Source organism: Barbatula barbatula (genome assembly GCF_947034865.1).
Source record: "Barbatula barbatula genome assembly, chromosome: 2".
Lineage (NCBI taxonomy): Eukaryota > Metazoa > Chordata > Actinopteri > Cypriniformes > Nemacheilidae > Barbatula > Barbatula barbatula.
The window spans coordinates 15,249,847-15,276,246 of NC_136767.1; the positions used below are offsets into that span (position 1 = coordinate 15,249,847).

Below are 26,400 nucleotides of genomic sequence, written 5' to 3' on the forward strand. Positions count from 1 at the left end.
TTTAAAACAGTGCCGTATTCTGGCATACATATTCATATCATATCAAAAATAGGTCTATGTACGACAGTAGACAGGGTCATTTGTTTTCATGGTTTGCCTACCTTTCCACCGTAATGTGCAACGATAGATTAGTAATAATACTTTTAAAAAGCCCCTTTAAATATTGCAATTCACGATGGCAGATTTAGTGACATGCCCCAGTAAAAGTTGCACAAAATATATTTTCCAGACGTGAATTTATGAAACACACCTCGTCTACGTGAACACCTGGTGTACATAAGATACTTATTAAAGTGGAGTTTCATACATTATTTTCGACAGTCTGGGTAACACCCCTGATGCAATAAATTCGCAGTTGTCAGGGGGCAGTGGTTTGGAGCGGAAGCTCTGAATGTTGTCCTTCCTTCTGCCCGACTCTCGGGTTGAGGATCGGTTACAGTCTGTCTGTCTGTCTGTATGTCTCCGATCAGATCCTTTCCCGGTTCCCAGATGAAGGTAAGACAGCATTGCTTGTTTATTGAATTTGTACGACCTGTTTATGGTTGCCATATGGTCGGTATCTAATGATTCTGATGCCAGAGCAGCTATAATGAGACGTTGTGCTCTTTTGACGGTTCATTTTATAAATACAAGAAACACGTGTTTAATTCTATTACAAGCCACATATTTACTGGAGATAGATGACCTTACGAGGAACGTCTTCGGGTTGTTGCATGGGCAACGTGCTTTTCATGTTGGTTGCCAGTGCACCAGCAAAACTTATTCTATTTAAAACAAGTGGTCGCAACTTTGTACGATTTTTTTAAATAATAGGTACACAATGAAAGCCACGTTATTTGTAAGTGTAGTTGACAACTGAACTGGATCTGCGTCGCTGTACCCATTAACGTAAACACTTAAATCTATTCATTTAAATGACATAAAGAGAGTTTATAAAACAAAGGCAGCTGACATTTGATGCGATACAACGATCAGTTCAGATCGTATATGTTCATTTTATTGAGAGAAGTTACCTTGTAACTTTACGAGGCTGAATCCAGCTTCTTATTCGCAGTTTCTTATTGACGCTATCCGTTCCACCTTAAAAACGCGAAGCATCCGCTTTTCCAGTTTCTTATTCACGCGTAGCTTAGGGATCGTCTCGCGTTTCTCTTCTTTTACGTTTTTAAAATAAAAACGTGTGTGTGTGCGTGCGTGCGTGCGTGCGCGTGTGCGTGAGTGTGTGAGTGCACAGATGATGGGATGCTGCTTGCTGTCTAAGTCATGACATGCTGAATGCCCCTTGGATGAACGTGAACTTCACGTGGAACCTCCATCACCCACTCCCCTTACCATTCTCTATATTACTTTGATAGAACAGTTTTTTAGGCAGCCTATCTCCACAAAGAATATTAATCATATCCAAAAGTACCTACAAGTTTGAAAGTGCAATATTCTAGTGAAGAGCATGCAATACGGTTTATGCATAATTAAGTAAATGATGTGTATATTTGTAAAAAGCATAGTATACACCGTTTTTTAATACTTTGCATATCTATAATTAACTGTCCCTCTTACCTCTTATGTAAATTAATTATTTTCATCATTGATGTATTTTATTTTTATTTTATATATTTATTTTTTCCATTTCCTGTGTTTGTCTATACTGTATTTTTTCATTCTGAGCTCCTGAAACCAGAACACGTTGCATGTCTGTGTGTGCACAATTGGAAAATAAAGCTTATTCTAATTTTTTTCTGATCCACTGCTCTTATACAATTTATTATACTCTTGTTGGTCTAAGCCATTGCGTATATTACTGCTATGCAGTTACATGTATATAGATTTATGTAAACTTGTTTGAAAATGTGTTTTTGTACAAGCATGTCTTTGATGGTGCGTTAAAAGTTCCACAGCTAGGTAATACCTTGTCTTGATGTCTACCGTCAAAACAGTTTTACTCTAGCATTATGGGGTTATTGGGACATTATGAGGTGCTACATCTCGAGAACCTTTAAGGATGCGTTAAAAGTTCCACATAAGGGCTATACCCAGTATCCTTGACTACCCCCTAGCCAAAAAGCAGACAATTTTACTGTAGCATTTTGGAGTTATTGACCCCTGAAGTTGGCATATTTCACAGTACTCTTCAATGGGCCGTTGCACCTATGGGACATTTTGAGGTGCTACATCTCGAGAACCTTTAAGGATGCGTTAAAAGTTCTACATATAGGTTATACCCAGTATCATTGACTACCCCCTGGCCAAAAAGCAGACAATTTTACTGTAGCATTTTGGAGTTATTGACCCCTGAAGTTGGCATATTTCACAGTACTCTTCAATGCACCTATGGGACATTTTGAGGTGCTACATCTCGAGAACCTTTAAGGATGCGTTAAAAGTTCTACATATAGGTTATACCCAGTATCCTTGACTACCCCCTAGCCAAAAAGCAGACAATTTTACTGTAGCATTTTGGAGTTATTGACCCCTGAAGTTGGCATATTTCACAGTTCTCTTCAATGGGCCGTTGCACCTATGGGACATTTTGAGGTGCTACATCTCGAGAACCTTTAAGGTTGCGTTAAATGTCCTACATATAGGTTATACCCAGTATCCTTGACTACCACCTAGCCAAAAAGCAGACAATTTTACTGTAGCATTTTGGAGTTATTGACCCCTGAAGTTGGCATATTTCACAGTACTCTTCAATCGGCAAATGCACCTATGGGACATTTTGAGGTACTACATCTCAAGAACCTTTAAGGATGCGTTAAAAGTTCTACATATAGGTTATACCCAGTATCCTTGACTACCCCCTGGCCAAAAAGCAGACAATTTTACTGTAGCATTTTGGAGTTATTGACCCCTGAAGTTGGCATATTTCACAGTACTCTTCAATGCACCTATGGGACATTTTGAGGTACTACATCTCAAGAACCTTTAAGGATGCGTTAAAAGTTCCACATAAGGGTTATACCCAGTATCCTTGACTACCCCCTGGCCAAAAAGCAGACAATTTTACTGTAGCATTTTGGAGTTATTGACCCCTGAAGTTGGCATATTTCACAGTACTCTTCAATGCACCTATGGGACATTTTGAGGTACTACATCTCAAGAACCTTTAAGGATGCGTTAAAAGTTCCACATAAGGGTTATACCCAGTATCCTTGACTACCACCTGGCCAAAAAACAGACAATTTTACTGTAGCATTTTGGAGTTATTGACCCCTGAAGTTGGCATATTTCACAGTACTCTTCAATCTGCAAATGCACCTATGGGACATTTTGAGGTGCTACATCTCGAGAACCTTTAAGGTTGCGTTAAATGTCCTACATATAGGTTATACCCAGTATCCTTGACTACCACCTAGCCAAAAAGCAGACAATTTTACTGTAGCATTTTGGAGTTATTGACCCCTGAAGTTGGCATATTTCACAGTACTCTTCAATCGGCAAATGCACCTATGGGACATTTTGAGGTACTACATCTCAAGAACCTTTAAGGATGCGTTAAAAGTTCTACATATAGGTTATACCCAGTATCCTTGACTACCCCCTGGCCAAAAAGCAGACAATTTTACTGTAGCATTTTGGAGTTATTGACCCCTGAAGTTGGCATATTTCACAGTACTCTTCAATGCACCTATGGGACATTTTGAGGTACTACATCTCAAGAACCTTTAAGGATGCGTTAAAAGTTCCACATAAGGGTTATACCCAGTATCCTTGACTACCACCTGGCCAAAAAACAGACAATTTTACTGTAGCATTTTGGAGTTATTGACCCCTGAAGTTGGCATATTTCACAGTACTCTTCAATCTGCAAATGCACCTATGGGACATTTTGAGGTGCTACATCTCGAGAACCTTTAAGGATGCGTTAAAAGTGCTACATATAGGTTATACCCAGTATCCTTGACTACCACCTGGCCAAAAAACAGACAATTTTACTGTAGCATTTTGGAGTTATTGACCCCTGAAGTTGGCATACTTCACAGTACTCTTCAATGCACCTATGGGACATTTTGAGATGCTACATCTCAAGAACCTTTAAGGATGCGTTAAAAGTTCCACATAAGGGTTATACCCAGTATCCTTGACTACCCCCTGGCCGAAAAGCAGACAATTTTACTGTAGCATTTTGGAGTTATTGACCCCTGAAGTTGGCATATTTCACAGTACTCTTCAATCGGCAAATGCACCTATGGGACATTTGGAGGTACTACATCTCAAGAACCTTTAAGGATGCGTTAAAAGTTCTACATATAGGTTATACCCAGTATCCTTGACTACCACCTGGCCAAAAAACAGACAATTTTACTGTAGCATTTTGGAGTTATTGACCCCTGAAGTTGGCATATTTCACAGTACTCTTCAATGCACCTATGGGACATTTTGAGATGCTACATCTCAAGAACCTTTAAGGATGCGTTAAAAGTTCCACATAAGGGTTATACCCAGTATCCTTGACTACCCCCTGGCCGAAAAGCAGACAATTTTACTGTAGCATTTTGGAGTTATTGACCCCTGAAGTTGGCATATTTCACAGTACTCTTCAATCTGCAAATGCACCTATGGGACATTTTGAGGTGCTACATCTCGAGAACCTTTAAGGTTGCGTTAAATGTCCTACATATAGGTTATACCCAGTATCCTTGACTACCACCTAGCCAAAAAGCAGACAATTTTACTGTAGCATTTTGGAGTTATTGACCCCTGAAGTTGGCATATTTCACAGTACTCTTCAATCGGCAAATGCACCTATGGGACATTTTGAGGTACTACATCTCAAGAACCTTTAAGGATGCGTTAAAAGTTCTACATATAGGTTATACCCAGTATCCTTGACTACCACCTGGCCAAAAAACAGACAATTTTACTGTAGCATTTTGGAGTTATTGACCCCTGAAGTTGGCATATTTCACAGTACTCTTCAATGCACCTATGGGACATTTTGAGGTACTACATCTCAAGAACCTTTAAGGATGCGTTAAAAGTTCCACATAAGGGTTATACCCAGTATCCTTGACTACCACCTGGCCAAAAAACAGACAATTTTACTGTAGCATTTTGGAGTTATTGACCCCTGAAGTTGGCATATTTCACAGTACTCTTCAATCTGCAAATGCACCTATGGGACATTTTGAGGTGCTACATCTCGAGAACCTTTAAGGATGCGTTAAAAGTGCTACATATAGGTTATACCCAGTATCCTTGACTACCACCTGGCCAAAAAACAGACAATTTTACTGTAGCATTTTGGAGTTATTGACCCCTGAAGTTGGCATATTTCACAGTACTCTTCAATGCACCTATGGGACATTTTGAGATGCTACATCTCAAGAACCTTTAAGGATGCGTTAAAAGTTCCACATAAGGGTTATACCCAGTATCCTTGACTACCCCCTGGCCAAAAAGCAGACAATTTTACTGTAGCATTTTGGAGTTATTGACCCCTGAAGTTGGCATATTTCACAGTACTCTTCAATCGGCAAATGCACCTATGGGACATTTGGAGGTACTACATCTCAAGAACCTTTAAGGATGCGTTAAAAGTTCTACATATAGGTTATACCCAGTATCCTTGACTACCCCCTGGCCAAAAAGCAGACAATTTTACAGTAGCATTTTGGAGTTATTGACCCCTGAAGTTGGCATATTTCACAGTACTCTTCAATGGACCTATGGGACATTTTGAGGTGCTACATCTCAAGAACCTTTAAGGATGCGTTAAAAGTTCCACATAAGGGTTATACCCAGTATCCTTGACTACCCCCTGGCCAAAAAGCAGACAATTTTACTGTAGCATTTTGGAGTTATTGACCCCTGAAGTTGGCATATTTCACAGTACTCTTCAATCGGCAAATGCACCTATGGGACATTTTGAGGTACTACATCTCAAGAACCTTTAAGGATGCGTTAAAAGTTCTACATATAGGTTATACCCAGTATCCTTGACTACCACCTGGCCAAAAAGCAGACAATTTTACTGTAGCATTTTGGAGTTATTGACCCCTGAAGTTGGCATATTTCAGTACTCTTCAATCGGCAAATGCACCTATGGGACATTTTGAGGTACTGAAGTTGGCATATTTCAGTACTCTTCAATCGGCAAATGCACCTATGGGACATTTTGAGGTACTGAAGTTGGCATATTTCACAGTACTCTTCAACAGGCCAATGTCAATGGTTAATACAAAGGCAGGGATGATTCTGTCGCTGTCCAAGGTGCTGCAAATTATATCACAAAAAGGTTTAAAAAACTCATCATTATCCAAAATAATTCTGTTTATATTATGAGTCATTGATGATGTTATCATTATTTTTAATTTTATACTATCCTACTGCACATAAAAACATACTTTTTACATTCCAATATAATTATTGGACTATGGCTAATATTTATATTATATTTATATTAATATATTTATTTTATTATAAATTGCAGTACCTATATTTTGAAGGATTGGGTTAAGCCGCAAATACGAACTTCGAGTCTTATTCATAGTTTTATAGTTCATGCAAGTGTGATGAATAGGTCACCTATGATTGATGGACACTCCCCTTAATTTGAAGGACTGGACATGGTTAATTCAATTAGTGGTTACAGCTGATACGGGAGGAGAGGTGTGCTGATCTCTACCTCTCTTATACTTCGTGCTGTTGTTACACAGGCAAGTGGTAAGCACGGACATTATGCTCAGAAAAAGGCTTAAATCTTCGTCACAAAGGACTTGAACATTCGTAAGGAAGATTCAAAGATCATTTCCCTTTCTCGCAGCATGCAGCCAACGAGGTAGTGTTTTATTTGTTGGTATTTTGTGTCAGTAAAATGCCATTACATCTGTTGCACAGGCTTTGCTTTTGCTTTGTGTCAAGCTAATGTTAGATTTCGGTATCTTATTTTGTTTTCACGGTAGAAATGGAGAATTTGAGTCCTCAATTAAACCAGTAGCAAGAGAACCACTTGTGTTAAAAGAAGTTGTAGATTGTTTTCATTGTTAGTTTGTCTGTTAATGCATTGTTAACAAATTGAACCTCATTGTAAAGTGTTTCCATTTATTTGATTGCATATGCTTGCCATTATAAATAATCAAAATAAGAATTATTAAGAAAGTGCTTCATAAATAATACAGGACATAAATTACATTGATAAATAAAGTTTATTTGTAATATGCCTTTTTTAAATTTTCTTTGTTGCATGCCTTGACATTTTCTGTCCCCATGTGTTTAATCATCTGAAGTCTTTGTGGGACGCTGGCGTGATCACTATTCACCTCATGATGAGCATCCCGAGGTAAAAGTTTGAGAAATGGAAAATACTTAAGTGTTGATGCTGTCTTAGTATTTTTTGCTGTTCATAACTTTCAACTAAACGGTAATATTACAATTTAATCCGCTAAACTGCAAGGTTACAAGATCCATTATGTAAATGTTTGGCTACAGAGAGGACTTCAGTGTAGATCAAAACTGGTACAGTGTCTGACCTAAATCGAGAAAGTGACTTATTAATTTTAAAAAGGAGTTAGCTGAACTTTTAGAAATTTGCTGTGTACTGGGTCACTTAAACATTATTTAGTGAGCCTATGAAACCAATGAAACATTGTTGTATAGGTTTAGTTTTCTTTTTCAGTGCTGCAGCTGTTCTTAAGGTGCAATATATTTTATGCTGATTTGTTTTATTTTTACTTTTCTTAAGCTGTATCAGTTTATATGAATCACCACGCATTACTAAGGTTTGAAAATTTATTCTGCATCCTTTCAACAGTAAGTAAGAACTTTTTCAACAATTTCTGGACTGTTCTTCAGACATTTTTCAGTGGATATTACATATTAAACATTAAAGGTAAACTTTTCGAAGATACATTACCCTTGTATTATGTAATCATGAGGAGAGCTAATTAAGCTGTTCTGCTCATAATGATCATTCCTGCATTGTAGGCACTCTTCAGTCTTCCAGTTCTTTCTGGGTATTTTCATCTTCACAAAATGAAAAGACATGAACATAATTAGTTATTCTTTTACGATCATGTAAATGTAAAAAATATATATATTTTGTCTGTTTTCGATGGAAATGAACTGGCAAATTTTCCCTTTTATGTCTTCCTTTCACTTTTACTAGTGCGTCTTCGAAATGTGAAGCCTGTAGAATGATCTGTTTGGCCAGACACTTCCACCTTAACCAGGACACAGTCTGCATCTTTGGCAGGTTCCTCAACTGTGCACAACCGGGAAATTTTCAACTGGCCTTTCCTTGCCAGAATGGACACAATTTCTTTCTTGACTGATACTGAATAGCTTTATTATACGAAAATGCCAGAACACAGTTGCTAATTTGACAGAGTTTTTCTGAAAGCATGTCTGTCCAGCCAGCTTTAAGGATTCTATATCCTTGTCTTTTGCATGGTTTTATTCCATTCCACTCATCTTTTGACAGCTGTAATTGTAATTCAGGGGGGCACTGCTGAGCCTGTTAATCTCCTTCTGTACAAGATGTATGCTTTTGTTCATCCTCCTCCCCCCCCCCCTTCCTTTTCAATGTCACCAGACTATGGTTAATCAAGATTCCTAAAGTTAAGTTTTGTCCCCCTGTAATGGTAAACTTGTCTTTTTTGTGGAGCAGTCAGGACACAGTCATGGTGAAATCACTTTTATGTCTTCAATGCTCTTGTATCCTACACACTTTGGGTGAAACCAATCTTTACACCTGTCACACTGAGCATATGGTTTGTCCAAGGTGTTTGGTAGCTTGCAGACACAATATAGAGTTTTAGAAGAAACGGATTCCACTGAACTGGAATGCTCAGCCTTATTATGTAAAAAAACTAATAAATTACTTCATATTGCACAATACATTGACTACTCTCAAGCATATTTAAGGAATATCAGTGTTCTACTCGGTTATGTCCGTACTTAAATTTTAAATTACAACAAAGTTTAAATGTGAGGTAATGCATCGAGATAGATGTGTTGAAAAACCTAACTAAAAACAGAAAGGGGGAGAGATTAATTTACTTTTATTGAAGAGATCTTGTGAAGTCTCTTTCTGTTCTTGAAATTGTTAGGAATAGCTAGAGAACAACATAGCTGTCCCCAGACACCTGTGTCTTGATAAGAAGTATTGAAGAAGTACTGAAAGACTGTCCATTAGACCGGACTTCTGCTAATTCTGTGAAAATGTTTTCCTCACTCACAGACACATACCGTATCTGTTAACAATGAACATAGTTACAATACAGGTTAAGACTGCATTAAAAACTGTGTGCCCCCAAACAAAAACACCCACAGTCATCTATTAAACAATCTTAACACATTCCTTTCCAAACACATTGAACCTGCAACAACAAAACTAAATGAATGTTTGCACGCAAGAATATTATAAAATGTTGATAGATCATTGTAAACAAGTACTGCCAATAAAACAATAGTAGGCCTACTAACGTTAAGCCACACACCATGCATAAAGAGAGCCTATATTTTCAATACATAAACAAATGAATGCAGAAATTAATTCGCTTACCTGTAAACATCCTTAGACATCTTGCGATGGGGTCCTAGCTGTCAAACATTTTAGTCCAGGTAGGCATACGTTTAAGTTTTTTTGTAGTCAGTTTAATTGTACTATTTTACCAACGCAATTACAGTCACACTATAGTTGGGATTGCACATACCTATGTATATGCATAGGATAAAGCAAGTTAAGACACTTTGGAAAAAAGCGTCTGCCAACTACATACATTTTAATGTAATCACGCATTTATTCATATAAAGGTCTTTAAACTATTAAGGCGAGATTGAAAAATGGTTGCATTGATACGTCCAGTATGTTGACAGTTTCTGGCTGTGGGTAGCAGTTCCGTCTGGTAGGCTGCGTCAGAATCTTTCAGACAGCGGACCAGTATTAACTTCTCTTTCGTCCTTGAATGAACAAAACAGGCAAGATTATGCCAGAAAGCACATTTTGTATTCTGAAGTATTAAATGAATACAAAGAGTTATGAAAATAGTAAGCACATTAGACCTGCTTAGGGCTGCAGTTCTTAAAGGGGCCGCGTTGTTAAACCTACTGTTAAGTCACTTATGTTAATATAAAAAAAGGGAATCAATGTGATTTAGATGCTTAAAGAGTATTCTACCACCTTTTTAAATATTTAGAAATAAAGACTGTAGTGTTTAAGAACTTAATTGTGACCCTGGACAACATTACCAGTCTAATGGGTAAATGTCTTGTTTTACAAATTGCGCCTTGAATTAATGTATGGTTGTTAGGATAGGACAATATCTGGCTGAGAAACTTTATTTGTGAATAATGATATTACCAGAATAAATGTAATTGATATTGTATTTTTAAGGCATTCTAATTCTTAATAGCCATTTCAGCACCTTGGGCATTGATAGAAATCACCTTATCCCCTGCACATTGAACGCTAAAACTAAGTCTGCTTTCTGGCATGTTGGTAGACAAATAGACATGGTATAACACAGCTCTGGAACATTTAACATTTATCCTCAAAGACAGTTGAGATATGGCACCCCAAAATGTGCTAAAAGTGCAACCGCCATTGTACCGTTTTGTGAGATATGCCAAACATGAGATTCACGGGTCCATAACCTGAAAATGCTACAGTAAACATGTCTTTTTTTTGGCTAGGTGGTAGTCAAGGATACTGGGTATAACCTATATGTAGAACTTTTAACGCACCCTTAAAGGTTTTCGAGATGTAGCACCTCAAAATGTCCCATAGGTGCAACGGCCCATTGAAGAGTACTGTGAAATATGCCAACTTCAGGTGTCAATAACTTCAAAATGCTACAGTAAAAATGTCTGCTTTTTGGCCAGGGGGTAGTCAATGATACTGGGTATAACCTATATGTAGAACTTTTAACGCATCCTTAAAGGTTCTCGAGATGTAGCACCTCAAAATGTCCCATAGGTGCAATGAAGAGTACTGTGAAATATGCCAACTTCAGGGGTCAATAACTTCAAAATGCTACAGTAAAATTGTCTGCTTTTTGGCTAGGTGGTAGTCAAGGATACTGGGTATAACCTATATGTAGGACATTTAACGCATCCTTAAAGGTTCTCGAGATGTAGCACCTCAAAATGTCCCATAGGTGCATTTGCCGATTGAAGAGTACTGTGAAATATGCCAACTTCAGGGGTCAATAACTCCAAAATGCTACAGTAAAATTGTCTGCTTTTTGGCCAGGGGGTAGTCAAGGATACTGGGTATAACCCTTATGTGGAACTTTTAACGCATCCTTAAAGGTTCTTGAGATGTAGTACCTCAAAATGTCCCATAGGTGCATTTGCCGATTGAAGAGTACTGTGAAATATGCCAACTTCAGGGGTCAATAACTCCAAAATGCTACAGTAAAATTGTCTGCTTTTCGGCCAGGGGGTAGTCAAGGATACTGGGTATAACCCTTATGTGGAACTTTTAACGCATCCTTAAAGGTTCTTGAGATGTAGTACCTCAAAATGTCCCATAGGTGCATTTGCCGATTGAAGAGTACTGTGAAATATGCCAACTTCAGGGGTCAATAACTCCAAAATGCTACAGTAAAATTGTCTGCTTTTTGGCTAGGTGGTAGTCAAGGATACTGGGTATAACCCTTATGTGGAACTTTTAACGCATCCTTAAAGGTTCTTGAGATGTAGTACCTCAAAATGTCCCATAGGTGCATTTGCCGATTGAAGAGTACTGTGAAATATGCCAACTTCAGGGGTCAATAACTCCAAAATGCTACAGTAAAATTGTCTGCTTTTTGGCCAGGGGGTAGTCAAGGATACTGGGTATAACCCTTATGTGGAACTTTTAACGCATCCTTAAAGGTTCTTGAGATGTAGTACCTCAAAATGTCCCATAGGTGCATTTGCCGATTGAAGAGTACTGTGAAATATGCCAACTTCAGGGGTCAATAACTCCAAAATGCTACTGTAAAATTGTCTGCTTTTTGGCTAGGTGGTAGTCAAGGATACTGGGTATAACCCTTATGTGGAACTTTTAACGCATCCTTAAAGGTTCTTGAGATGTAGCACCTCAAAATGTCCCATAGGTGCATTGAAGAGTACTGTGAAATATGCCAACTTCAGGGGTCAATAACTCCAAAATGCTACAGTAAAATTGTCTGTTTTTTGGCCAGGTGGTAGTCAAGGATACTGGGTATAACCCTTATGTGGAACTTTTAACGCATCCTTAAAGGTTCTCGAGATGTAGCACCTCAAAATGTCCCATAGGTGCATTGAAGAGTACTGTGAAATATGCCAACTTCAGGGGTCAATAACTTCAAAATGCTACAGTAGAATTGTCTGCTTTTTGGCCAGGGGGTAGTCAAGGATACTGGGTATAACCTATATGTAGAACTTTTAACGCATCCTTAAAGGTTCTTGAGATGTAGTACCTCAAAATGTCCCATAGGTGCATTTGCCGATTGAAGAGTACTGTGAAATATGCCAACTTCAGGGGTCAATAACTCCAAAATGCTACAGTAAAATTGTCTGCTTTTTGGCCAGGGGGTAGTCAAGGATACTGGGTATAACCTATATGTAGAACTTTTAACGCATCCTTAAAGGTTCTCGAGATGTAGCACCTCAAAATGTCCCATAGGTGCAACGGCCCATTGAAGAGTACTGTGAAATATGCCAACTTCAGGGGTCAATAACTCCAAAATGCTACAGTAAAATTGTCTGCTTTTTGGCTAGGTGGTAGTCAAGGATACTGGGTATAACCTATATGTAGCACTTTTAACGCATCCTTAAAGGTTCTCGAGATGTAGCACCTCAAAATGTCCCATAGGTGCAATGAAGAGTACTGTGAAATAAGCCAACTTCAGGGGTCAATAACTTCAAAATGCTACAGTAAAATTGTCTGCTTTTTGGCCAGGGGGTAGTCAAGGATACTGGGTATAACCCTTATGTGGAACTTTTAACGCATCCTTAAAGGTTCTCGAGATGTAGCACCTCAAAATGTCCCATAGGTGCAACGGCCCATTGAAGAGTACTGTGAAATATGCCAATTTCAGGGGTCAATAACTCCAAAATGCTACAGTAAAATTGTCTGCTTTTTGGCTAGGTGGTAGTCAAGGATACTGGGTATAACCTATATGTAGCACTTTTAACGCATCCTTAAAGGTTCTCGAGATGTAGCACCTCAAAATGTCCCATAGGTGCAATGAAGAGTACTGTGAAATATGCCAACTTCAGGGGTCAATAACTTCAAAATGCTACAGTAAAATTGTCTGCTTTTTGGCCAGGGGGTAGTCAAGGATACTGGGTATAACCTATATGTAGAACTTTTAACGCATCCTTAAAGGTTCTCGAGATGTAGTACCTCAAAATGTCCCATAGGTGCAATGAAGAGTACTGTGAAATATGCCAACTTCAGGGGTCAATAACTCCAAAATGCTACAGTAAAAATGTCTGTTTTTTGGCTAGATGTTAGTCGCCAATACTGGGTATAACTCCAATGTAGAACTTCTAACGCACCCTCAAAGAAAGTCGAGATATGGCACCCCATGCGGTAGACATCAAGACAAGGTATAACCCACCTGTGGAACTTTTAACGCACCATCAAAGACATACTTGTACAAAAACACATATTCTGTACATACAACAAGTGACAAAGTTTACATAAATCTAAATACATGTAACTACATAGCAGTAATATACGCACTGGCTAAGACCAACAAGAGTATAATAAATTGTATAAGAGCAGTGGATCAGAAGAAAATTCGAATAAGCTTTATTTTCCAATTGTGCACACACAGACATGCAACGTGTTCTGGTTTCAGGAGCTCAGAATGAAAAAATACAGTATAGACAAACACAGGAAATGGAAAAAATAAATATATAAAATAAAAATAAAATAAAATACATCAATGATGAAAATAATTAATTTACATAAGAGGTAAGAGGGACAGTTAATTATAGATATGCAAAGTATTAAAAAACGGTGTATACTATGCTTTTTACAAATATACACATCATTTACTTAATTATGCATAAACCGTATTGCATGCTCTTCACTAGAATATTGCACTTAGAAACATGTAGGTACTTTTGGATATGATTAATATTCTTTGTGGAGATAGGCTGCCTAAAAAACTGTTCTATCAAAGTAATATAGAGAATGGTAAGGGGAGTGGGTGATGGAGGTTCCACGTGAAGTTCACGTTCATCCAAGGGGCATTCAGCATGTCATGACTTAGACAGCAAGCAGCATCCCATCATCTGTGCACTCTCTCACACACACACGCACGCACGCACGCACGCACGCGCACACACACAAAAGTTTTTATTTTAAAAACGTAAAAGAAGAGAAACGCGAGATGATCCCTAAGCTACGCGTGAATAAGAAACTGGAAAAGCGGATGCTTCGCGTTTTTAAGGTGGAACGGATAGCGTCAATAAGAAACTGCGAATAAGAAGCTGGATTCAGCCTCGTTGTAACTTTGATGGTTACGTAACGCCTAGCAGCTGTCAACTTTATGTGGCAGCGTTCATTTGCATTGCGCACGCAATACTGTTCTGCTCATAAAAACACGTTAGCTGTAATTCCGAAGTATGATATGCACAAAACATCCTCTCAAACAAGTTTCATTTTTGGACCGTCTTCACTTTTAACAGCTGCGAATGACGATAACAGTGCAGCGCGTGTTCGTGCTGTACAAGGCAAATGGGGACAGTCTTGTTTGAAAGCTTTCTATTAATATAATGTTTCGTGAAAGTACTTTTTGTTGTCATCTTTGTCACAGCTGAAAAGCTTCAATCGAAAAGTCTGTGATGTCCCCTAAGTTATTTAAAGTTTTACCATGTGAGTGCCCCAGATAATGTTTTGGCTTGACATGAAAGAGATCGGCGACTCGAACAGTTCAATATAGCAGTAAACATCAGCTGTCTGCTCTCAGTAGACACTAAGTATCTCTTGCCCTCCAGTCTACAATATGATATTGACATTTTACAGCATTATTCTGTACCTGTTGGCCTACACTGTGTTTATTTCTTAAATTTTGCGTATTTGTAAATGAAGATTGTAATGAACTATTGTAAGTGTTTTGTCATTGTTGCCAGTTCTTGCATATAATGAGGTGGTCACAAGCAGCAAAAGCATTCTTATTGGCCAAGTACAAGAGCATGTTTGTTTGTTGTACGATTTACATAATGTTTACAAACTGTAATAACAGCCTTTGGAATGGACAGAGGCCACATTCACAGAACGTCAGACGGTTATTTTGAATTACTGCAAATGTTGCCAATTGGGAGAAGCGTCAGAAGTAATTTTCTGCATGGATGTTCAGACTATCAGGCATGCCAAAGGAAAAATATGACCCTCCAGACCCACGCAGATTATACACCATCATGTCTTCCGAGGAGGCAGCAAGTGGGAAGAAATCACACTGGACTGAACTGGAAATTTCTGGTTAGTAATTGCACAAATCACTCCTGCGGTTTGCCTTATTAATGGCCTAAATACATTATATAAAAGTGACCTATTTGTCAGATACGGTGACCCATACCCGAAATGTGACCTCTGCATTTAACCCATCCAGAGAGTAGTGAACACACGCACAGCAGGTGGTAAACACAAGTACACCCAGAGCACACGTACACCCAGTGGGGAGCAAGTAGGGGTAAGGTGCCTTGCTCAAGGGCACCTCAGTCATTACCCGCAAGCCTTGAGAATCGATCCGGCAACCTTCTGGTCACGAGTCCGACTCTCTAACCATAAGGCCACTAATATATATTTTGTGTTATGTTATATATTCAGTGTGCATTGAATGTGTTTGGATATTTGGTGTTAAATGTTTATGGCTCTGGCTCTTTCATGTCACAGGGCGGGTAAGAAGCCTAAGCAGCTCATTATGGACACTGACCCATTTGACTGCTCTCCACATCAATAACAACAACCTTAGCCGGATTCCTCCTGAAATCGCGAATCTCCCCCATCTTGTCTTCCTGAACCTGTCCTCCAACAAACTGCGCAGCCTGCCAGCAGAACTCGGCAACATGGTGACTCTCAGGTGACTGAAGGTGTCAAAAGAGCATGTTTGACAAACTTTCAGGCTAAGGTTAGACTAAACTGTAGTCAAGGCCTTTGGAGTCATTTTATTCAGTTGTTCTAAAAAGCACATTGTTGTACAGTAAAATGTGTGTCAGATTTGAAAGTATTTATACTTTAATCTCCTTTACAGGGAATTGCTTTTGAACAACAATTGTTTACGAGTTTTACCTTATGAACTTGGTCGGCTGTTCCAGTTGCAAACCCTTGGACTTAAAGGTGATGGCAAAAACATGTTAATGTAGTATTTATCATACACAGCATTTTTGTCATTGCATACTGAGGAAAAAATAATTTCCCAGGTAATCCGCTGTCCCAGGATATTCTCAACATTTATCAGGACTCTGATGGAACGAGAAAGTTATTGAATTACATGCTTGACAATCTTGCAGGTAATAACTGCCACAGAAACACACATGCTTTAAAAATCACTCAGTTGTTGAATGAAATTAACTAACGTTGTTTTCCATTAGTCCACCCAGAACAACTACCCCAAAGACCTTGGATCACTTTGAAGGAGCGAGACCAAATGATGCCCAGAGGTACCAGTCAGCATCCCGTCACTGATGTGAGACACAATTAAACAAGGGCAAAGCTAACATTAAATGTCTTTCTTAAGCTGTGTTCACAGTTATGTGCTACAACGTACTGTGTGACAAGTATGCAACAAGACAGTTGTACGGTTACTGTCCATCCTGGGCTCTTAACTGGGAGTACAGGAAGAAGGGAATCATGGAGGAGATCACAAACTGTGATGCGGACATCATCAGCCTGCAGGTTGTTTTGTTTGATGCGTCTCTATTACAGTCAGTCATTTTCATAAACAATGATGTAAAATGATCAAATACGTTGGTTTGCAGATTGTCAATCGTGTTGTTGTGCTTTCAGTTAGCTTTAATGCAAATTTTCTCTGCAGGAGGTGGAAACGGAACAGTACTACACTTTCTTTCTGGACACATTAAAAGACCGGGGATATGATGGATTTTTCTGCCCAAAGTCTCGTGCCAAACTCATGTCAGAACAAGAGCGGAAACATGTGGACGGCTGTGCTGTGTTCTTCAAAAGCGACAAGTAATGATCTACTTCTATTTTCATATTATCAGAGATTCTTCATTCTTTTGAAGATCAGACACTTATAAAAACACCCAAACTTGGTCTTGGAGATAACTTGAAAATACAGGCATGTGAGGTGGAGTGTGGTTAGAAGCTAACTCTTAAGGAAGGTAGATCTTCAGGAGCAGGATCTAGCACCTCTGTTTTAGAGAATATATCAGATTCAGATCAGATTCATTCTTTATTGTCCTCAAAGAGGAAATTTGTTTCCACAGACCGTACCACGTTACACATCACATATCACAATGAACAAAACACATATCGTCCTACCAATTTCATACACACATACAGGTATATCAAAATATAATGTGAAATAACACCACCATATTTGATCAGTTGGTTTTCTAACCAGTAAAATTACATTGAGCTCATCTTGTGCCCTTTTTACTTTGTAGATTCACTCTGGTGCAGAAACACACAGTGGAGTTCAATCAGGTTGCCATGGCAAACTCAGAGGGCTCAGAGGTTATGCTTAATCGAGTCATGACCAAAGATAACATCGGAGTAGCTGTCTTGTTGGAGGTGAAAAAAGATCTGTTTGCTAGTGGTAAGGACCTTAAATGATAAGAGACCGTTCCATTTAGGTTCTTGTTCACAGTCATTTCCAGCAGATGGCAGTACATAACAAACTTTTGCCATTGTCATGAGATGATTATAAATACCATGTTCACTGTTATGAGTAAAAAACTCTCTAATCTAAGTTTACGAATAACAAGCTAAGGATATAACTGTTTTACATTCAACAAACATTAACAGTGACATAAGTTTATTTTTCCTCCTTAGATGAGGTGCACTACCGTTTAAAAGTTTAGGACCACAAATGTATTCCTTATTTATATATATTTTTTAGATTGAAGAAACAATCATGTAAATAAAGAGAATAATTTTGTCACAAAAAACAAAGCTGTTATACAGTATTTTAGTTGCTACAATTTGCCTTGAATTTGCTAAATTTGCATTTTATCAGCCAGTTTCTTCAGGTCTCACCGTGAAATGCTTTTTAAATTGCTTTTTTTTTCTATTGGAGGAAGTTGCCATCAATGCTGGGCTCTTTTGGGCCACATTATTTAGTCCAAATAATCAAGTACGTTTTTTCTAATGAAAGCAGTTTTTCACAATCATATTTTTATATACAAAATGTATTTGAAATATAAAAGGAAATGCCTTTAAATCCAATTATTCTTAAGATCACAAAATACATGTCAGTGTTTCTAAACTTTTCATTGATTTTGATGAAACTGAAACCTAAAATGCATTTGTTGCAAATGAATCAATAATTTAATCATTTACACAGATCACACCGTTGAATTCTTTGGGTAAATTGAATGTTAGTGAGCCACACTGTATAGTTTTCTCATGAAACTACTTTCTGTACTTTTTGATGCAAATCAAGTTTGCAACTGGATCTAAAGTTGTGCATGGAAATTAATTTGCCATGACCCTGGCCCTGGTTCGGAGAAACAAGATTTTATATCCTCTCATTTTCTCAGTTTTCTATAAAAAAGGTAAAGTTTGCTGTCTAAAGCATGTTTTTGTCTGATTTAGAAGATTTTTGCACTTTCCCCTAGTTTCCCGTTTTAATGTGCAGTTTTTATTTTGAAGAACTAGGAGCACTGACCTTGATAATGCAATTATAGTCTCAATAATTCAAGAAGAATATTAATTATCTCAAGCAGCTTTATGTGTTACCTCCTGACTACTGTATTTGTATAATATTATGCTTTACTGGTGATATATTGTAGGTTTAAAGGAGCCTCCAGAGAAGCAGATTCTGTTGGTAGCAAATGCACACATGCACTGGGATCCAGAATACTCGGACGTGAAGCTCATCCAGACCATGATGTTCCTCTCGGAGCTGAAGAGCATTGCTGAAAGAGCATCAAGCTCCATCAACTCCACCTCACCCACTTCAGACATTGGTTCCATCCCAATAGTCCTTTGTGCTGATCTAAACTCCCTCCCAGACTCTGGTAGGCTTCATAACTGATGGTTACAGCATGTCATTTAAAAAAAAGACTAAGGAAAAGTTTACTGAAATATGACAATTCTCATAATTTACTCACTCTCATGCAATTCCAGGCCATATATGACTTAGTTGTGTTGGCATAGCTCGAAAAAGCACATGCATTCATAAGACGTGAGTGAGTTAAACTGATGTGTTCAATACCCTTCAATACCCCTTAAAAAACTTCCCAGAGTAAGATCTCAAAAATGCTGAGTGAAAAAATGCAAAGATATCAAGTTTTCAATTATAGTGAAATGTGGGAAACTTAAAACATGCTAAAACATTTTATAGTTTTGATGATATTTTAAGACGCTTTATTTGCTTTTATTTTTTTATTTTATTTTTATTAGCAACGTGTTTGAAACGGGGTCTTACAAGGTTTCTCTGCCTTTCCTCACAGGTGTTGTGGAGTATCTGAGCAATGGCGGAGTTGCAGAGAACCACAAAGACTTTAAGGAGCTGCGCTACAGCGACTGTTTGACCAACTTCAGTTGCAATGGCAAAAACAGCAAACCCGACGGCAGCATCACGCACAGTTTCCAGCTGAAGAGCGCTTACGAAGGGAATCTGATGCCCTACACAAACTACACTTATGATTTCAAGGTGAGACAATACATAAAACTCCGATTAAGATTTATTTTTATAGAATGGAATCTAGATTCTGGGTTTAACTAATATGATGGTTTCGTGGAGCTCTTAATAAATTATTTTGCATGTTTACAATGTTTGCGTTTTTTTGCTTGCACGTCTCATAGGGGTTTTAGAGGGGGCGTGTCTAATTGAGGGGATTCTGGCATACTTTAAGGACAGTTTAACTGTCAGTTCCCCTTCAGTCGGTCTCTCGACGTTGTCTAGAGAGACTGACTGGGGGTTTGATCTTGAGAACCTACCTTCTCCGAGATAATTAATTATAAAACGCCAATGGGCTTGGCGAATTGCACGCGCACGCCAGTCTCCGCCCCGTACATACGGGTATAAAGGAAGATGGCGGTGGTCATTCACTCATCCTTTGTTCTTCGAAACCTGTGTGTTTGCTGATGCTACACGCGATACTCGACTTCGAGAACTTTTAACCTGCTCGATTTACGACGCGGAGCAGCGGACTTCTCCTTTCGGTGGACTTCCCCTGGGCGTTTCGGCAGACGGATGATGATGCTATCTCTGTCGCTGCGTTGGACAGCTGCCTGCTGGGATCGGATGCGGAAGACTCCTCTGATCTCCTGTCATCAGGCAGTCGAGCTCCGGAGGAGACTGACGCTGAGATGTCGGCCATGCTTTCCCTAGATGCGCGGTTTCTGATGACGAGCTCGCCAAGTCCTGGAATGCACCCCTTTCGGCGCGTTTCAGGCCGGAGGGCTCGTTGGCTGTGACTTCCCTGGTTGGTGGGGCAGCTAGAGGCTATGTTGACGTCCCCCAGGTGGAGCGTGCAGTCGCGGGCCACTTGTGCCCGCAGACAGCTGCCACTTGGGGGGTCGACCTAGACTCTCGTCCAGAGCATGTAAGCTCTCTTCAACACTGGTGTCGAAGGCTTGCAGTTCTGCTGGACGAGCCGCCTCCGCTCTCCACGCCATGGCGGTCCTCCAGGTTTTTCAGGCGAAAGTCCTGAAGGATTTGGACGGCGGGAAGTCCGACCCAACTCGTATGAGTGAGCTGCTTACTGCCACAGACCTCGCGCTACCAGCGACGAAGGCCACGGCACGTGCCCTGTGTCGGTCGATGTCCACAATGGTGGTCCAAGAGCGGCATCTGTGGCTTAGTCTTGCGCAGATGAGCGGCGCCCAGGAGGCCCGCCTTCTGGATGCGCCCATCTCGCAAGCAGGGCTGCTTGGTGATACCATGGAGGACGGCAGTTCTCCGCGGTCCGGAAGCAGACTCTCTGGCTTGGCAGCGCACCAGCCCGTCACATTGGATAGAGAGGACAATCCGTCTCAGTTACTCGATCCAGTTCGCCAGGCACCCCCCCCCCCAAGTTTCGGGGCATTCTGTACACCTCTGTGCGAGGAGAGAATCCCCCCGTGCTTCGGGCTGAGGTCGCCGCCCTTCTGGCGAAGGGTGCAGTCGAACCCGTCCCTATAACAAAGATGTCGGCCGGGTTTTACAGCCAGTACTTCATTGTGCCAAAAAAGGGCGGGGTCCCATTTTGGATCTGAGCCTCCTGAACAAGCACCTACACAATCTGCCGTCACATGGCGTCCTTGGCAGGGGTAATCCCTCTCGAGTTAATGCACATGCGGCCGCTCCAGCACTGGCTACAGAGTCTGGTTCCCTGGACGGCGTGGCACGCCGGCACCAGGCGAATTACGGTAATGCCTTAGTGCCTTCGCACTCTCTCACCCTGGTCAGACTTGACCTTTCTCCGAGCGGGGGTTCCGCTCGGACAGGTTGAGGCATGTCGTGGTAACAACAGACGCCTCCCTGTAAGGGTGGGGTGCGGTGTGCAAGTGGGCACGCAGTATCGGGTCGGTGGACGGGTCCCTGACTGCGTTGGCATATCAACTGCCTAGAGTTGCTGGCAGTCCTTCAGGCACTGAGGCGGCTCCAGCCCCTCGTGCAGGACAAACACGTGCTAGTCCGGTCGGACAGCACGACTGCCATGGCATACATCAATCGCAAGGCGGCATACGCTCACCGCAGTTATCACAACTCGCTCGACGGCTCCTCCTTTGGAGTCAGCAGATGAAATCCCTGCGGGCCACGTTTCTTCCGGGCAACCTGAACCAGACAGCCGATGCACTCTCTCGACAGGGTACTCCACGCGGAGAGTGGCGACTGCATGCCTGCGCAGCCCGGCTCATATTGGAAGTGGCACTCCACTCGTGGGCTCTGGCACAGGGCGCCTCTCTGGCAGACATTTGTAGAACTGCGGGTTGGGCTACGCCCAGTACCTTCACAAGGTTTTACAATCTCCACGTGGAACCAGTTGCAGCCCATGTCCTTAACGCCGCCAACGTTTAGGTTGGGCTCCTGGTTTGGGCGTACGCCTGCGAAAGCACCTTCTCCCCTCCTCAGGTGAGACTGGTGCGCTATTTTTAGCCTCCCTACTTTCCCCTCTCGTTGCGAAGTATAGGCATTCCATCCATCACCAAGCATTGGCACTTGGTAACAGACTGAGCGGAGCCGTTTGTTGGAACCAGGTCCGGTATAGGTAGAGTCATCCCTGCTCAGGTAGACCACTGTACTAGGACTAGTGCCCCATACGTAGTGACTCCCCTCTGGGTCGTCCCGTGTGTTGAATTCCTCACTCATGATTTCCCGATTGGTGAATCTGTGACCTCCCCGCCGGTGGTAATCCCACCTGGATTTGTCCCCCTACTCGGGCTGACACCTTTTTGCGCATGTTGTTCTCCCCGCCGGTGAGACCATGTTAGTGTCTCCACATGTAACCTCCCCTCTGGGTAGGATGTGGCCTCCGTAACACACTCTTCTAAGAGGAGAGCAGTGTTTCCCCAGTGTTCGGCTCCGGACAGCTCCTCACTACTAGAGGCGTACGCCACTGTCCGTGAGGCCGTCAGTACAGGCTTCTCGGTATGACCAATACTATGTGACTGGAAGATTACATCTCGCGGTAGCACTCTTGTGACTCGCTAGCCCAGTCAGGGTCGCTCCGCTAGGAGGTCGTGATATCGGTGCAAGCGCTGTGGCGTATAGATAGATCCCCAGTCAGTCTCTCTACACAACGTCGAGAGACCGACTGAAGGGGAACGTCTCTGTTACGTCTTCATGCCACAACGCTGCGCCCAACCACTGCAGTGAACGGGAGTGCCCTCTCAGGTTCCTCAGTACAAAGGGTGAGTGAATGACTGCCACCATCTTCCTTTATACCCGTATGTACGGGGCGGAGACTGGCGTGCGCGTGCCATTCGCCAAACCCATTGGCATTTTATAATTAATTATCTCAGAGAAGGTAGGTTCTCAAGATCAAACCCCCAGTCAGTCTCTCTACACAACGTCTCGTTCCATCCATCAGGGAACGGAGGTTACAGATGTAACCGAGACGTATTCTTGCTTTTTGTGTCTATGAGTGGTTTTATACACCGGGGCTGTCGAATGCTTCCCATTATAACCATTAAATCCATTAAATGATCTAATGTGTTTTGTGCAGGACTGTAATGTTTTTTATTCAGCAGGGATTACTGTTACTGACGACTAAAATATGTTAAGCCTGCACAACAAAAAGAATCTTGGTGCTAATTTCCCCTAGCCTTTTCTCATTTACTCAACTTTTGGGCAAGCAGTTTATGTGAACTAAATTTACAGAGTAACTACAAAGAGAATAAATGAGTTGATCCAACTTAATTCATTTGGCAACAAGCAGATTTCTAAATTCTGTCAACTACAACTTTAAATCCACCCAACTCAGAAGATTAAGTGTTCATTTAATTATTTTATTACGTTGTATAAACACTGATCAAAACAGACCAGAACATTGGTCATTGGATGCAGTCCATGCTGGGAACTTTCCGTTTGTTCAGATGAAATGGTTTAATTTGGGCAAACTTTTTGCCACATTTTAAATAAATATCTTCAATATGTAAGTCCAATGAACAAAACGATCTTCGTCAGCAACAGTTTTAGTCTAATTTTGTTCAGTATATACAAAATGTTCTACTAAAAAAAATCTTTGTTCAAGAAACTTTGTCAGAAGAACATTTTTAAATTGGATTTTTTACAGTGTACTCCGTATACTCTGCTTCTGTATTGAAAAGAAAATGAGACTTGCCTTTTCTTTTCTAGGGTGTGATCGATTACATTTTCTTCTCTAAGACCCACATGAGCGTTCTGGGAGTTTTAGGTCCACTGGAAACGCAATGGCTGAGGGACAACAACATAACCGGCTGCCCTCACCCGCACATCCCCTCCGATCATTTTTCTCTTCTGGCTCAGCTGGAGTACCACCCACCTTTGCCTCCTCTCAACGGGGTGCATCTGCCTGTCCACAGGTAGTGCAGTCCTCATCCCCCACTGTCCTAACCGCCTCAACCAAAGACGAGACCCTCATGAGCCCCTAAAGTATAATCATGCATCAAGGAGTGAAGTCATAATCCACTTTGTTCCTTTTTTAAACTTTGCACAGGATTGTATGATCTTCTGACTTTTTCCGACTTGATATTCGAAAGCTTAACACCAAATTAGGGTTGGGATTCTCCGATTGGTATCTGTGAATCATGCTGCTTTCCAGAAGATTGATCCGTTTGTCTGAATATAAATGTGAGGTACAAATGCATCAAAGACACATTTTATGTAGCAAAATAATGTACAGAAGAGTTTTACAAAACAAGGCCGTCAACATCTCATAAATTTGACTAAGAAATCTTAATGAAGACATTAAATCTATTTTTTTTAAACTTTTTTGATGAAGTATTATGCAAAATTGTCTTTTATGTCGAAGATTTACTTTATTAAAGAGGATCCCAGCCCTACTGATTCAAACCAAGCTGTGTATGTTTGCTGTTTTCTCACACTGCTTGCAATGACATCCATCACATGACAGTACAGATGTGTAATGACACCGTATGAAGTCGTCCTCTGAGGGGCTGTCTCATTGATGTCAGGGTTCTGAGGAATTAGCTGCTCAAAAATCATTGACAATGAATGTCTTGTTGGCGGAGGTGATTAATGCAAATTGTACCATTAATAGTAGAGTTGTACAGTTCGTTCTTACATACGTCTGATCGGCTTGGAAGTGTTTTATTGTTGGAAGGGATGTAACACTGATTAAATTTGTTTATTCTCAGTCTGAAAAACTGAAACTCTTCACTCGGGCCATGTTCCCTCTCGCTTTTGATTCAGGTGCACTTCACTCGCTGTTGAATCTACTTTTAAGGTTCATGTCTTCTCTTCAGTTTGAGGGCAGCAAACTTAATACAACAGCTTTCACAGAATTTCACTAAACTAACTTTTTACATTTGTTTTTACTGGTGCAACAGAAACATGATGTTTGCAAGAAAACAACTTCAGTGGGAACTTTCCTCGTTTGTGCTTTTCAATTTTTAGAAACTAGAAAACTAAGCAAACAGTAAAATGTTTAAAAGTATAGTCTTCTAACTTTTTGCCATTATTCTTAAGAAAGATGCAGTTACCACACTGAATATATCCTACCCATATTATCTTTGCTGACACTGTTATTGTTTTCCTAAATTCTTCAAAATATTTCATTTTGTGTTTGACAGAAAAATATAGAATAATTATTTCTACCATGGTAGTCAATGGTGGCCCTAACATTCTTCTACGTATCTTTCTCTGTGTACAAATATTTAGACCGATTTGGAACAACTTTAGGATGAGAAAAACCAGCTATGCCCCGTCTCATTATCTATAGACCACTTTGCAAAATGTAAACACTGGTCCAGAGGCACGTTTGGATTAATTTATTTAATTTATGATTTTTATTCAATTATTATTAATTGTTTCAATCTTCAACTGTATGTTGTTCTAAACATTTGTGTATTACGTCATCTGAAGTGGTCTATAGTGTAAGATCATAAACACACCCTTTTACAACTCAACAGAAAGCCTTCAGAAACTTTGTATGAAAATGAGATCATTCCACTTTGATAAAACTGTGCCTAGTTTTCAACCATCTTTTCTACAGCAGTACTGCCTATTATAGCAAAACTCTTAAAGAGGGGGCCAGCACCAGCATCATCCAACCACTCACCTATCCATTCATCTCTTCACTGGAAAGACTACTAGTACAGTTGCAATGACACCGTTATATTAAACAAGGTTGGAGGTTAAACAATCTGCAAAATAATAATATTGTTATGTTAATATTTGACAACATTAAATAGAAAATCGAATGGTTTTCCTGTTTACCAGAAAAGTAACATTGTCTTATATTATATTTTTATTCCAGTTCATTATTTGAATCCTAGTATTCAGAGTATAATCGGTTCAAAAAATCAGTTTGTGTTTTGAAAGACTGTGGAAAATACAAGTGGTCTTTAAGTGAATGTGGACACCGGAGTGTTTGTTCCTAACATGTGAGGTGTACGATAGCCTTTTTCATGCTCTTTCTCTCAAACTTATGACAAGTTTTGTGAATCTTGCTTGGTCTATAAACAATATGGTAATGTGGAACACAGGATTTATCTTCATTGTTTTTATTTATCAACTTGGTGCTTTACCATGTAGCCTGTTTAAAAGATAAATCGATCAATTTTCTCAATCAAAATAAAAATAAAAGGTCTGTTCTTGTGTCCACAGTAAAAGCAATAAAGATGTCATTTTACTTTCAAGG

At 40.2% G+C, this 26,400-nt stretch overlaps 1 protein-coding gene across 2 annotated transcripts; it reads left to right on the plus strand.

The window, feature by feature from the left end:
• Positions 1-331: 331 nt before the first annotated feature.
• cnot6l (CCR4-NOT transcription complex, subunit 6-like) lies at positions 332-26,400 on the plus strand. 2 transcript variants are annotated; one of them, XM_079473042.1, is made up of 12 exons: positions 332-495; positions 15,282-15,403; positions 15,818-16,004; positions 16,176-16,261; positions 16,345-16,434; positions 16,516-16,584; positions 16,662-16,819; positions 16,959-17,113; positions 17,551-17,702; positions 18,898-19,125; positions 19,561-19,763; positions 23,895-26,400. In XM_079473042.1, the coding sequence occupies exons 2-12, from the start codon at positions 15,292-15,294 to the stop codon at positions 24,102-24,104; spliced, it is 1,650 nt and encodes a 549-aa protein (XP_079329168.1). In that variant the 5' UTR covers positions 332-495; positions 15,282-15,291; the 3' UTR covers positions 24,105-26,400. The 2 variants fall into 2 exon arrangements, with proteins under 2 accessions (XP_079329168.1, XP_079329169.1); XM_079473043.1 differs by having other exon boundaries at positions 376-495; positions 15,168-15,403.